Genomic DNA, 14,283 nt, shown 5'->3' with positions numbered 1-14,283 from the left:
TCCCACACTGGGCTTAGAACTACCAGATTGCTAAAATGGTGAGACAAAGAAACAACACCGAAATGAAAAAAGAGAGTAATCACCAGAAAAGAAACTACAGGAACTAGAAGAACGCAACTTGTCTGATAAAGATTCAAAGCAATGACTACAAGGGTGTTCAAACAATTTGGTGAGAACTGCAAGCAACTTAATAAGAATTATGAAGAGCTTACTGGGAACTACTGCAGCTTAAAAAAAGAGGAGGTAGCTATGCATAAAAATCAAAAGGAGCCCTGGCTGGTTAGGCTCAGCGGTTAGAGTGTTGGCCTGTGGTCTGGAGAGACCCAGGTTCGGTTCCCGCTAAGGGCATGTACCTCAGTTGCAGTTTGTCCCTGGTCCTGGTTGGGTTGTGTGGGTGGCAGCCACTCGATGTGTCCTTTTCACATCGATATTTCTCTCTGTCTCTCTCCCACTCACTCTATCTGAACAAAATATCAAAAAAATGTCCTTGGGTGAGGATTTAAATAAATAAGTAAATAAATAAATGGAAATAAAAGAAAATAAAAAATGGCATAGCTATTATGAAAAATACCTTACAAGGGTTCAATAGTAGATTAGAAGAAGCTGAAGACCAAATGAGCAACTTAAAAGACCAGGTAGAAAAAACACCCAAATAGAGCAGCAAAGAGTAAAAAGAATTAAAAAGCAGGAGGCGAGTTTAAGGGAGCTTGGGACCATATAGAACATAATGACATTCGCATTATAGGTATACCAGAAGGATAAGAATCAGAGAAAGGAATAGAGAACTTGTTTGAAGAAATAATTACAGAAAAATTCCCTAAACTGGTGAAGGAAAAAGTCACACAAGTCCAGGAAACACAGAGTCCAAAGCAAGATGAACCCCCAAAGACCCACAAATAGAAATATCATAATTAAAATGGCAAACATAAAAGACAAAGAAAGAATCTTAAAGGATGCAAAAAAGAGACAGAAAGTTGCCTACAAGGGAGCACCCATTAGACTGTCCGCTGATTTATCAATAAAAACACTGCAGACCAAAAGGGAGTGGCATGAGGTATTCAAAGTAATGGAAGGTAAGGGTCTGAATCCAAAACTACTCTATCCAGCAAAACTATCATTCAAAATTGAAAAAGAAATAAAGAGCTTCACTGACAAAAAAAAAAACAAGCTCAAAGAATTTACCACCACCAAACCAGCACTGCAAGGAATGCTGAAGGGACTGTTATAAGAAGAAGAAACAGAAAGGGAGAAAGAAAGAGAAACACAGGCATAAAATAAAAATGACAACTAACAAGTATTTATCAATAATAACTTTAAATGTAAATGACTTAAATGCTCCAATCAAAAGACATAGGGTAGCTGACTGAATAAGAAAACACAACCCATATATATATGCTGTCTACGAGAGACCTACCTCATAACAAAAGACTCACACAGGATGAAAGTGAAAGGATAAAAAAATATTTTGCAAGCAAATGGAAACAAAAAAAAGATGGTGTAGCAATACTCATATCTGATAAGATAGACTTCAAAACAAGGGCCATAATAAGAGACAAAGAAGGTCACTACATGATATTAAAAGGATCAATCCCACAAGAGGATATAACTCTGGTAAACATATATGCACCAAATACGGAAGCATTAAAATCTACTTTAAAATTTCTGGAGGACTTTAAGGGAGAGATCAATAGCAATATGATCATACTGGATGACTGTAACACCTCACTGATACCACTGAATAGATATCTTAGAAAAAAAAATTAACAAGGACATAGAGTCCTTAAATGACCAACTATATCAGTTGGACTTAATTGATATTTCTTCCCAAAGCTGGAGAATATACATTGTTCTCAAGTGCAGATGGGACATTCTCAAAGACAGACCACATGTTAGGACACAAATTAAGTCTACAAATTCAAGAAGATTGAAATCATATCAAGCATCTTCTCAGTAATAATGGCATGAAACTGGAAATCAATTACAACAAAAACATTTAAATATGTGGAGGCTATATATTCTACGTTATTAAACAACAAATGGGTTACCAATGAGATCAAGGAAAAAATAAAAACCTTCCTGGAAACCAATAAAAATGAACACACAACAACACAAAATAAATGGGATGCAGCAAAAGCAGTCTGAAAGGGAAGTTCATAGCACTATAGGCCTACCTCAAGAAACAAGAAATATTCCTAGTTTATTTTTTAACCGTACAACTTAAAGAACTAGAAAGTAAACAAAAGGAGAAACCTAGAGCAAGTAGAAGGAAAGAAATAGTAAAGTCAGAGCAGGAATAAAACAACATAGAGACCAAAATAATAATAATAATAATAATAATAATAATTCAAAAGATCAATGAAACAAACAGCTGGTTCTTTGAAAAGATAAACAAGCATGATGGACCTTTAGCCAGACTCACCATGAAAAAGAGAGAGCCCTGGCCAGTTTGGCTGACAGTTGAGCATTGGCCTGCACACCACAGAATCCTGGGTTTGGTTCCTGCTAGGGGCATGTACCACAAAAACAAAACAAAACAAAACAAAAAACAAAGAGAGGACCCAAATAAACAAAATCAGAAACAAAAGAGGAGTAGTAACAACTGACACCACAGAAACACAAAGGATCATCAAGACATACTATGAAAAATTATACACCAACAAATTGGACAATCTAGGCAAAATGGACAAATTTCTAGAAACACACAGTCTCCCAAAACTGAACCTGGAACATATAGAAAACTTGAGCAGACCAATAAAAACTAAGAAAATTGAAGATATAATCAAGACTCTCCCCCCAAACAAAACCCAAAGCCCAGATAGCTTCACAGGGAACTTTTAACAAATATTCAAAGAAGAACTAACACCCATTCTACTCAAACTATTCCAAAAAATTCAAGAAGAAAAACTTCCAAACTTGTTTTATGAGGCCAGCATAATTCTAATTCCAAACCCAGATAAAGACACTGCAAAAAAAAGAAAACTACAGGCCAATATCCCTGATGAACACAGATGTCAAAATCCTTAACAAAGTACTAGCAAATCACATTCAGCAATACATCAAAAAAATTATTCATCATGACCAAGTGGGATTCATCTCAGGGATGCAAGAATGGTACACTATTCACAAATCAATAAATGTGATACAATACACAAACAAATGAAAGATAAAAAAATGAAAGATAAAAACCATATGATCATATCAATTGATGCTGAAAAGGCATTCGAAAAAATACAGCACCCATTTGTGATAAAAACACTCAGCAATGTGGGAATAGAGGGATTATATCTTGACCTAATAAAAGCCATATATAAAAAACATACAGCCAATATCATACTCAATGGGCAAAAGCTACAAGCATTGCCCATAAAAACAGGATCAAGACAGGGATGCCCACATTCACCACTCTTATTTAACAATAGTACTGGAAGTCTTAGCCACAGCAGTTAAACATGAAGAAAAATAAAAGGGATCCAAATTGGAAAAGAGGAAGTGAAACTATCATTCTTTGCAGATGACATATTGTACATAGAAAACTCTAAAGACTCCATCAAAAATCTACTAGATTTAATAAACAAATTTGGCAAAGTAGCAGGATACAAAATTAAAGTCAAGAAATCAGTGGTATTATTATACGCCAACAGTGAACTCACAGAAAGAGAAACTAAAAAAAAAACAAATCATTTACCATTGTGGGAAGAAAATGTAAGATATCTTAGGAATAAAGTTAACCAAAGAAGTAAAAGACCTATATGCAGAAAACTACAGAATATTGATAAAAGAAATAGAGGAAGATATAAAAAAGTGGAAGCACATACCTTGTTCATGGATTGGAAGAATTAACATCATTAAAATATCCATACTACCCAAAGCAAACTAAAAATTAAATGCAACTTCCATTAAAATACCAATGACATATTTCACAGAACTGGAACAAATACTTCAAAAGTTTATATGGAACCAAAAAAAAAAAACCTGAATAGCCATAGCAATCTTGAAAAAGAAGGACAAAATAGGAAGGATCACAATACCAGATAACAGATTATACTATAAAACCACCATAATCAAAACAGCCTGGTACTGGCACAAGAACAGGCAGATCAATGGAACAGAACAGAAAACCCAGAAATAGACTGAAGCCAGCATACTCAATTAATATTTGACAAAGTTGGCAAAAGCATACAATGGAGTAAAGACAGCCTCTTTTATACATTGTTTTGGAAAAATTGGACAGCTACATGCGAAAAAAAAAAAAAAAAAAAAAAAGAAAAAAGAAACTAGACCACCAACTTACACCACACACAAGAATAAACTCAAAATGGGAAAAAAAAGACTTAAATGTGACTCATGAATTTATAAAAATCCTAGAAGAAAATGTGTAGGCAACAAAATTTCAGACATCACACGCAGCAGAATTTTCAGATACATCACCTAAGGCAACAGAAAAAAGAAAAAAATGAACACATGAGACTGCATCAAATTAAAATGCGTCTGCACAGCAAAAGAAACAACCATTAGAAAGGAAAGGAAACCCACTCTGTGGGAGAGCATAATTGCCAACAGTACATCAGATAAGAGGTTAATTTTCAAAATATGTAGAGTGCTCATGCAACTCAACAAAAGGAAGACAGAAAAAACAATTAAAAAATGGGCAGAGGATCTAAATAGATACCTCTCCAAAAAGGACATATAAATGGCCAAGAGACATATGAAATAATGCTCAAAGTCACTAATCATCAAAGAGATGCAAATTAAAATGACTATGAGGTATCACCTCACTCATGCCAGATTGGCTGCCATCAACAAATCATCAAACAAGTGCTGGCAAGGGTGTGGAGAAAAGGGGACTCTTGGTGGATACACTGCTGGTGGGAATGCAGACTGGTGCAGCCACTATGGAAAACACTATGGTATTACCTCAACAATTTTAATATTGAACTGCCATTTGACCCAGTGATCCCATTTTAAGGAATATACCCTAAGAACGCGGAAACACCCTTCAGAAAGAATATGTGTACCCCTATGTTCATAGCAGCACTATCTACAACAGCTAAGATCTGGAAACAACCCAAGTGTCCATAAATAGATGAGTGCATAAAAAAAGCTGTGGTACATACATTCAATGGAACACTATGCAGCTGTTAGAAATAGAGATCTCTTATCCTTTGAGAGGACATGGAGGGACCTGGAGAGTATTAGCTAAGCAAAATAAGCCAATCAGAGAAAGACAAATACCACATGATCTCACTTATTTGTGGAATGTAATGAACAAAATAGACCCAGAGACATTGATAATAATATGGTTCAGACTGACAAACCTCAATCTGGAGGGGCAATGGGGTTGATGGATGAGATAAACCAAAGAATTTATATGCATGTACGGGTAACCAATGGACATAGACAATAATGCTGGTGGGGGGAGGGAGCTGGTTGGGGAGGATGGTGTCTAGGGGAGAAAGGAGAAACATCTGTAACAAAAATAAATTAATAAAAATTGATGTAAAAAATAAAAAGAAATGTTTTAAATACACAAATTTGAAATGTGTTGATATGATGAGTTTTTATATGTATGACAGTTTTTATGTTAATGAGAGTTTTATTTGGTCTAATAAAATAACTCAACTCAATCATTAATAAACACAAACACCAATCAAAAATGATTTTTTTTAAGTAAATTGGCAAGTTGGGAATGACCTTGTCTGGAGATAGCAGGTAAAATTTAGCAAAAATGACTCGTAAACTACCTTTACTCAGTCAATAATTTTCTGTATATAGAACAACATTAGCAGATTCCAGGTGTAGAAGATATATCCAGGTATGAGTTTAGCGTTAGACCCACCAATGTTTTTCTATGCAATAAAGAATATAGCTTTGTTCTACATGAGTAAGATTCCTGCAGCACTTTCTAAAGTATCATTACAGCTTGTTTTAAAGAGAGAATAGACAATGATAGTTTCTCATATAAATAATGTCAACCACAGAAAGGAAAAAAGCCTCCTTGTAATTTTATTAATTGCATCTTAAAGAACAATTCCCATCTTCTGTTTTGAACTGTGTTATATGAAATCATCCACAAATGTTTCTTGCACTAATTAACTGTACTCAAACTTGTCACACACTTTCTGAAAATTTAACACAGCTATATAATCCTATATTGGCTTTGAGATAATGCTCTCCCTTGTTTAGCTTAGTGGTATCTTCTTCTAGGTCATGGAAATGAAGATTACTGGATCATTTGATATACCGCTGTTTAACTCCATTAGAGACTCCTTTTCACTCCTCAAATTACTAAATAATGAAGCACAACCAGAAAAAAAATTAGGAAAAAAAAAAAAGCTAACAAAGTGCCTTTTTCTGTCTGACTGCTTTATACTAAGGCGTTATAGGGTTAGTTATATCTTAAAGAAGGAAAAAATAAGTATAATATATGCATGTTTCAGGGATTAGCTATAATTTGAGGAAATCTCGGTATAGTAAGTACTATGTGGTACAGAAGATTTAGCACAGTTACTTGAAATCATTTGAGTAGACTACCTGTTCATATATTTGTGTATTCTGGAAACAACACTGATGACCAGGAGCTGGACAAAAATGGTTTGGGATCCCTGCCTTAACCTGTTAACCGGGGAATTCCCTTTTTAATTATGCAGCATATAACAGGCGTGAACTCTTTCACTGGGACATGTAAATACGTTACGCCCGGAGGGCGTAATTTCATATTATTATTATTTTTTTATTTATGCTTAAAATAAATGAAAAGACTATGAAATATATATATTTTATTTATTTATATATAAAGCACAAAGGAAAATACAAGATTACAAACAAATATAAGAGAATACCAACAAAAAAATGGAAACATCGAATTAAAAAATTATAAATTTTACAATTATAAAGATTACAAAAATATATATTTTTTATTTAGATACACAATAAAAAATATAAAAAAGTTAACAATTACAGAACAATAAACAAAAGCACACAAATAAAATAGAAATATTGAGTTTAAAAAATTAAAATATATATGTAAAAATTCAAAACTCAATTTCCGTGTGATATATTTTAAAACAATTGTTGATACATAGTGAGCGCTACCTTACAATCTGGACACCAGTATGTAGATTCTTTCCTAACACCTTTTTTTGTAGCAAACTCGGCATTTTCTGGATTTAGGTTTTCCTATATCACTTTTCATTTGTTCTGGAAAATGCCTTTCAACTAAGCGTGATGGTTTAGGTGTAGAGCTGCTTGTTGATGTCTTTGGGTGGGTTTTCACTATATTGTTATCTACCAATTTCTCTACACACTCTATCAAAAAGTGTAATCGATCCAAATGACCTTTATCTTTTTTGTATATAATATATGCACTGAAGCAGCACATATCAATTAATCGTAGAAAAGTTTTTTTTATAAAATTTTTTTAGCCTATTACGGGCAGCCATGTAGGCTACCATAACTCCATCTCCCAAACCTACGCTGCCCATATTCTTGTTATAATCCAGGACAACATTTGGTGTTTCTTGCCTTCTTCCTCTCTTTTCAATCATTGTCTTTTCGTCATTATGAATAGAACTGAGCATTAATACGTATTTTTTATCCTTCCATTTTAAAACCATAAGTTTGTCTTTGAATCTTATTATACGTTCATTTTTCTGTTTTTATTTCACTGGGGATTCTTACTCTGTTTATCCTCATTGTTCCAACAATGTCTGTATTGTTTTGACACAAGAGTTCAGCCAAATGAATTGACGTATAGAAATTATCTAAGTAAATCCTATACCCTTTATTCAGTAAGTCATGTGTTAACTCCAAAACAATTCTTGTTGATTGTTTTTCTTGTGGGTAGTTCGAACCATAATTTGTGTCCTTGCCTGTGTATACAATTATATTTTGTATGTATCCAGATTGGCTTTCACTCAAAATAGACAACTTAATTCCAAATCTAGCTCTTTTTGTAGATATATATTGTTTCCTAGATAAATTCCCTTTCCATAATGAAAGAGATTCATCTACGCATATTTCTCGTTCACATACATAAAAACTTTTAAACTTCTCTGACAAATTATTGATGATTGGATCAATTTTATATGTTTTTCTATTAAATGTGTTAGGACCAAAACTTAGATTGTCTGAAAAATGCAAAAACTTACATAATAATCCAAACCTGCTTTCGCTCATAGTTTCATAAAAAATGGTGTTTCAATTCTTCTTCTTCTTGAAAAATAAAGTCCAAAAGCTGGTTTTCCAATTATTCCTTGTAAAATTAGGAGCCCCCCAAAAATCTTCATTTCAGCTTTATTTGCATCCTTCCATTTTTGAATTCTCGAACGTGGTTTCAACTCAGGATCATTATCAAAAAATTGGGTGGCGTACAAATTTGTTTGCTCTGCGATTAATTTGATAAGTTCCTCATCTAAAAACTTCTCAAGATAAAACAAAGGAACTTTTTTTGGAGGAGTATCAAAAGTTTTTCCATGATGTGCAGTAAAGGAAATGGTGGTCTTCTGCATTTTGAGGTAGCCATTCTTCAGAAACAATGCTGTTGCTAGGACCAAATTCATCAGCTTCTTCACCATCTTCATTCTCAGTATCGCTCAATTCCATGCCGTAGTCAAAATTACTGTCAGATGACTCCGATGACGAACTCATAATACGTCTCCTTTTTCTACCTGCCGGTACATTGATTTCATCATCGCTGATATTGCTTTCATTCATTTTGATGGATACTTATAAAAATGTATTCTAAAATAAAAAGGTTGTAAATATAAAAAATATAAGTAAATAGTATATAATACAAAAATAGGTAGATAAGTGTAAGTATGTACCGTCACTGCTCACCCAGAACATGGCCACCACTCTCAATAGCGAAATGATACCGATTCCCTCCGTGTCTTAAATTCATGTCGAGACATGTATGGATGACTAATACCTTTGTTGTTCCAAAATATACCTGCTGCCCTTTCCAGGGCGCAACATATATTTCAAGGACGTATTCATATGTCCTACCCGTACCCGATATTGTTTACGTTTGACATATTTATACGTCCCCCTTGGTTAAAAGATTAATATGGAATGATGAGGTAGCCAAATGTTTCAGGCTTTGCAAACTTGCCAAAATTTGAAAATAAATTCCAACTAAAATAATCATTTTGCCCCAAAAATATTGCACACATTTATCAAAATGATGTTTGTTTGCTCTTAGTGGGAAAACCCATGTGAGATAATTAGTATTTCTATTTTAAATAGATATATCTTTCATTAATCAAAATCAGAAAATACATTAATAATCAATATATGTAATATGATTGTATTTCACAAGATAGGAGTGAAGACAACAAAAAATGTCATTTGAGGGTAAAATTTTGAGAACTATAGGGATAACATGGGACTAATGGTGTCTCACTGTCCAGTTTTACTTTGAACTGAATTATGGCCTTACATATGGTTTAAATGTCCTTAAGTATTACTTCAGATATTGATATAAATCTCACGATAATTCATTGACATGTTCAAAATGGAATCCTGTGACTTCTCATGTTATTCTTACCTGTGTACCCATTACAGGTCTACTCTAAAAAATTGTACTGTATATGGCATATCCCCTCCAAATGGCAGAAAATAAGACTTTGTTATCTTAGTATAAGTGCTCTAGAACATGCATGGCTTTTATTTTTTTTTTTTTATCATTGGAGAATATTTTTTTTTCCAATTTTTTCAGAGAGATTGAAAGAGAGATAGTGAGAGATGGGGGGAGAGAGAAATGCCGATGTGAGAGAGACACATCGATTGGTTGCCTCCTGCACACATCCTGACCAGAGCATCGCCACTCAGCTCCACTGGCCAGGCCACGCATGACTTTTTAGGTACCTGTAAGAGTCAACAAAGTGCATTGTTTTATATGCTGTATTGTCATGTAGTTTACCTTTATTTAATAGAGTTTCTCAAATGTGCCTTTCAAATGTTCTGAGATGTTGTCCAGCCAATTTTGCATTATCAGGATTCGTGAGAGAAAATTAAACTTATTTACTGGACTTGGACTAATGTATGTCTTCTGTGAGGACAGTTACTTTTTTTAAATAAAAGGAATATTTTTCATTTCCAAGATGATAGCAAAGCTCCATTAGCTTGTCATGGGGCCCCATTCATTGGACTTGTTAGGGTGCGGATGTTGTGGTCCAGCCAAGTTGGGAAAATGGGAAGAGCGGAGGAGAAAGGGCTGCAGTGCTCCGGTGGGGTTGGCGTGGCCTCGAGGATTGCAGAAGATTTATGAACTAAAAAACTGGTGTTGTTTGAATAGCCATTTTTGAAATGATGAAAATTTTGTAATTTTCACTTTTTCCAGATAATTCGCTCAGTATTTTGGCAAAGCATAATGGATTCAACCGCCAGAAGCAAGAAGTGTATCTTTTACCAATCATAATCAGTGATAGTGGGAATCCTCCTCTGAGCAGCACCAGCACGCTGACCATCCGGGTCTGTGGCTGCAGCAGAGATGGTGTTGTCCAGTCTTGTAATGTGGAAGCTTATGTCCTTCCAATTGGACTCAGCATGGGCGCCTTAATTGCCATTTTAGCATGCATCATTTTGCTGCTAGGTACGTATTTCCTTCATAGCCTAATTGTCACCATTATTTTCTTGGGGGGGTTCATAAAGGGCTGTAAATAGGGACAGCAAACCCTGACCAAGCCAGGCATGAGCATTTTTGTTCTTTTTGTTTTTTGGAAAGAGTAACTGTCTTATACTTCTCCAAGCTTTGAGATCACTAAGAAGGGGTGAAGAGAATGTAATGGTAAATGTCCAATTGGAGAGGTTTGGGTGCCTTTTCAATCCCATCACCAGTGAAAAAATAGACTAAGCACAGTGGTGGTAGCAGCGGGACTGGGCCTGTATGTGGTTACAACAGCATCCATTATAAAGAAGACCTCCAGATCTGACGTACACCTCTTTACTACAATAAAGGCTCACATATGTCCAAAGTACTCTTTTATCCAAACAGTGTATAGATTGGGTTGCGGAGTCCATCTTATCACAAAGTTTGGTGAAATAAAAAGAAAATAAACAGGCAAACAAAACGTCTATTTTCTTCAAAATTGCATTGTCTTCCTGAGATATGTTTCTTGATAATAAAATCAAATAGTATTCACTCAAAATTTAATGCTCATCCTTCAGAAAGGTGTTTTGCTTAATTCCCAAGGCAATGTTATTAAAGCTAAGTGCTCATAAGTTTTAAAAGAATGATCCTCTCTCTGAACCTACATGGTGTGTTGCTTATAAAATTATATGCAAGTTTGGCTAATTGTTATTTCATGGTTTCTTTCTACAGTCATTGTGGTGCTGTTTGTAACTCTGCGGCGACATAAAAATGAACCATTAATTATCAAAGATGATGAAGACGTACGAGAAAACATAATTCGTTACGATGATGAGGGAGGAGGGGAAGAAGATACGGAGGCCTTTGATATTGCAACTTTACAAAACCCAGATGGAATTAATGGGTTTTTACCCCGTAAGGATATTAAACCAGATTTGCAGTTCATGCCAAGGCAAGGGCTTGCTCCAGTTCCCAATGGTGTTGACGTGGATGAATTTATAAATGTGCGGCTACACGAGGCAGATAATGACCCCACAGCCCCACCATATGACTCCATTCAGATTTATGGCTATGAAGGCCGAGGGTCTGTGGCTGGCTCCCTCAGTTCCTTGGAGTCTACCACCTCAGACTCAGACCAGAATTTTGACTACCTCAGTGACTGGGGTCCCCGTTTTAAGAGACTGGGTGAACTTTACTCTGTTGGTGAAAGTGACAAAGAAACTTGACAGTGGATTATTAATAAACCAATGGAACTGAGCATTCTGTAATATTCTAGGGTCACTCCCCTTAGATACAACCAATGTGGCTGTTTGTTTTAGAGGCAAGTTTAGCACCAATCATCTATAAACTCAACTACATTTTAATGTTGAACCAAAAAAATTGATAATAAAAAGTACATGTTAGGAGGTTATAAATCTTGTGGAGTGTGAATTAAACTATGTGGAGTGTCTAGAAGTCTTTGAATATTTGATACTTACCTGACCACCACAGACAAAGATTGGGATCCTGGTTAATGCTTAGAAAAAGGTAGAGTAAAAAGAGGGGAAAAAAATCCAAATTAAAAGGTGCTTTCTTAGAAAAACAGACCTGCAAGGAATTTGCTGCTGATATGTGTCTTCTGCAAGGATTTTTATAAATGCAAATGGGTTTTTTCCCCTTCACCAATAAGGATCCCGCCACACATGATAAAGCAATACTTGGTCGGCTGTACATTCTGACTGTTGGAGTTTGGGAAGGCCTCCTAGATTGCACGGTACGGTGACCACACATTGTACATAATTGTTGGCCTCACTCATCAGAGACTGAATAGCATCTTTAAATATTGTGTCGAGCCTTAAAATATTCACGTTTGTAATCCGTTCCAAGGTGGGGATTGCCAATTAGGTGGTAGGAGAAGAGAAATCCCATTGAACAGGCTTGTTTTTTAAAAGCAGGATTACTCCTTCCCTCCACTTCCTCTTGTTCTACAAAGACACAAAGATAAACTATGTCATGCAGTGGACTACATAAGAGACAGATGGTTTTATTTGTTTAATCTTCGAAATAAATATTTTATTGATGTCCATTAATGCTTTTATTTATTAAGGTTGGTAATCTATAGATTAGGGGACTATATGGAAGAAAACCTAAATTATATCCATTAATAATCCTTTAGATTGTTTTCTATAAATATATATATATATATACACACACACACACACAATGAATGTTTAATACATGTACATTTTGATGAGATGAGTATGGCAGGCAATATTATGAAAAAGGAGCTAATAGTCTCTTTAGTGTAGAAAGTGTTATTGTGACTGGTGATGGCAAGAACAGCATTTTTCCAGAGAAACTTTTGGACTGTTTTCTATTTTGTTCATAATCCTAGTATTTGGTGTTTTTACTACAAGCACAAACATCTGAAAGTATATTGATTCATGTGAATATTTAAACTCTAGACTTTTAGATATCTACATAATGCCCTGCCCAATAAACATGCTTCAAGTTGTACCCAATGTTTTAGAGCAGGAACTGATTTGTACATAATTTTACTGCTTCTGTTTTTAGCTCTTCTCTCCTTGACCCTCATGGTGATACACAGAACATCTTAGAGTCCAAAAGAGAACAACCCTAGAAGATGTGAGCATATTTAATTTGTAATACAAACCTGGCATTTAGGAGTAGAAAATGTATGATAAGACTGAACTACTACATGCAGATCATTTTAATTTTCTACTTTGCTTTAATGCAATATTGTTTATTTACTCCATGTATTGTATTCAGAGAAACTCCTGTATTGTTTCCTACTTTGTGAAATATATTTTTATAAATACTTTTGTTGTCTTTACTTTTCTTTTCCCCAGTCAGATAAAGACCTACTAACAGAGTCTTCAAGTCTGACTAGAATTCTAAAACATTCAGCTAAATTATTGCAAGAATCACTTTTATTTGTAAGAGTTTTTATATAAAGAACCAGGGATGGGAAATGGCTTGGCAATGATGCCAACGGGGATATTAAAGGAACATGGTGTATGGAAAGTCTAGTTCAGCTGTGACAATGGGATTCTCCTGGAAGCAGACACTAAAGCAGAGTTAAGAGTTAAAGATTTAAAAAAGAGGAGAAGCAGGATTGTACAGGGAAAGCCTTCAAACAGGAAAATATAATGTAAAAAATGTCAAAATAAAGAGATAGAAAGCAGAGTTTGTCAAGAGAGCCTTAGACTGAAATACAGGCCTGACAAATCTCTGCCAACCAACTAGGGGGTTCTGAATGAAAGATGGCCTGTTGTCGAAGTCTTTTACTGGTCAAGTGAAGTCTCTCAGTGGTAGTTTCCCTACCATCTCAGGCATTGGCTTGGGCTGTCTGAGAGGAACATGACTTTGGCTAGGAAACTGAAGGTACCAACTTTTGGAAGCTGCTTCTACTGTGATGACAACAAAATATTTTAATGTTACACTTAGAATTTACAACTATCAGTGAATTAATTAAGGCCTTACTGAGTCTCTGTTGCTTGAGAATTGTTCATGGTTTGTCTTTTATGCTTATCACTATGACTGTTGAACGCTTACACATTCTAAACCAAGGTGAGAGTGTTATTTGAATTATCTCTTGCATACCAGACTCACTTCTAGTATATTTATCAGTGAAGTGCCATAGATAACAGATATATAAACATGCTTAACAAAAATTACACTAATTTTAGGAATAT

General features: G+C 34.9%; 1 protein-coding gene across 1 annotated transcript in view; it reads left to right on the top strand.

Annotated features, from left to right (window-relative positions):
- CDH8 (cadherin 8) overlaps positions 1 to 12,083 on the top strand; it is a 414,745-nt gene extending 402,662 nt beyond the window's left edge. Inside the window, exons 11-12 of the mRNA XM_036278160.1 lie at positions 10,340 to 10,591; positions 11,321 to 12,083. Of these exons, the coding sequence (XP_036134053.1) occupies positions 10,340 to 10,591; positions 11,321 to 11,814 (746 nt within the window). The 3' untranslated portion in view covers positions 11,815 to 12,083. The remainder of the gene's footprint in view (positions 1 to 10,339; positions 10,592 to 11,320) is intronic.
- The last annotated feature ends 2,200 nt before the right edge of the window (positions 12,084 to 14,283 follow it).

The sequence above is a fragment of the Molossus molossus genome, unplaced genomic scaffold (assembly GCF_014108415.1).
Source record: "Molossus molossus isolate mMolMol1 unplaced genomic scaffold, mMolMol1.p scaffold_m16_p_25, whole genome shotgun sequence".
NCBI lineage: Eukaryota > Metazoa > Chordata > Mammalia > Chiroptera > Molossidae > Molossus > Molossus molossus.
This window is presented reverse-complemented; position numbering and strand designations above follow the sequence as displayed.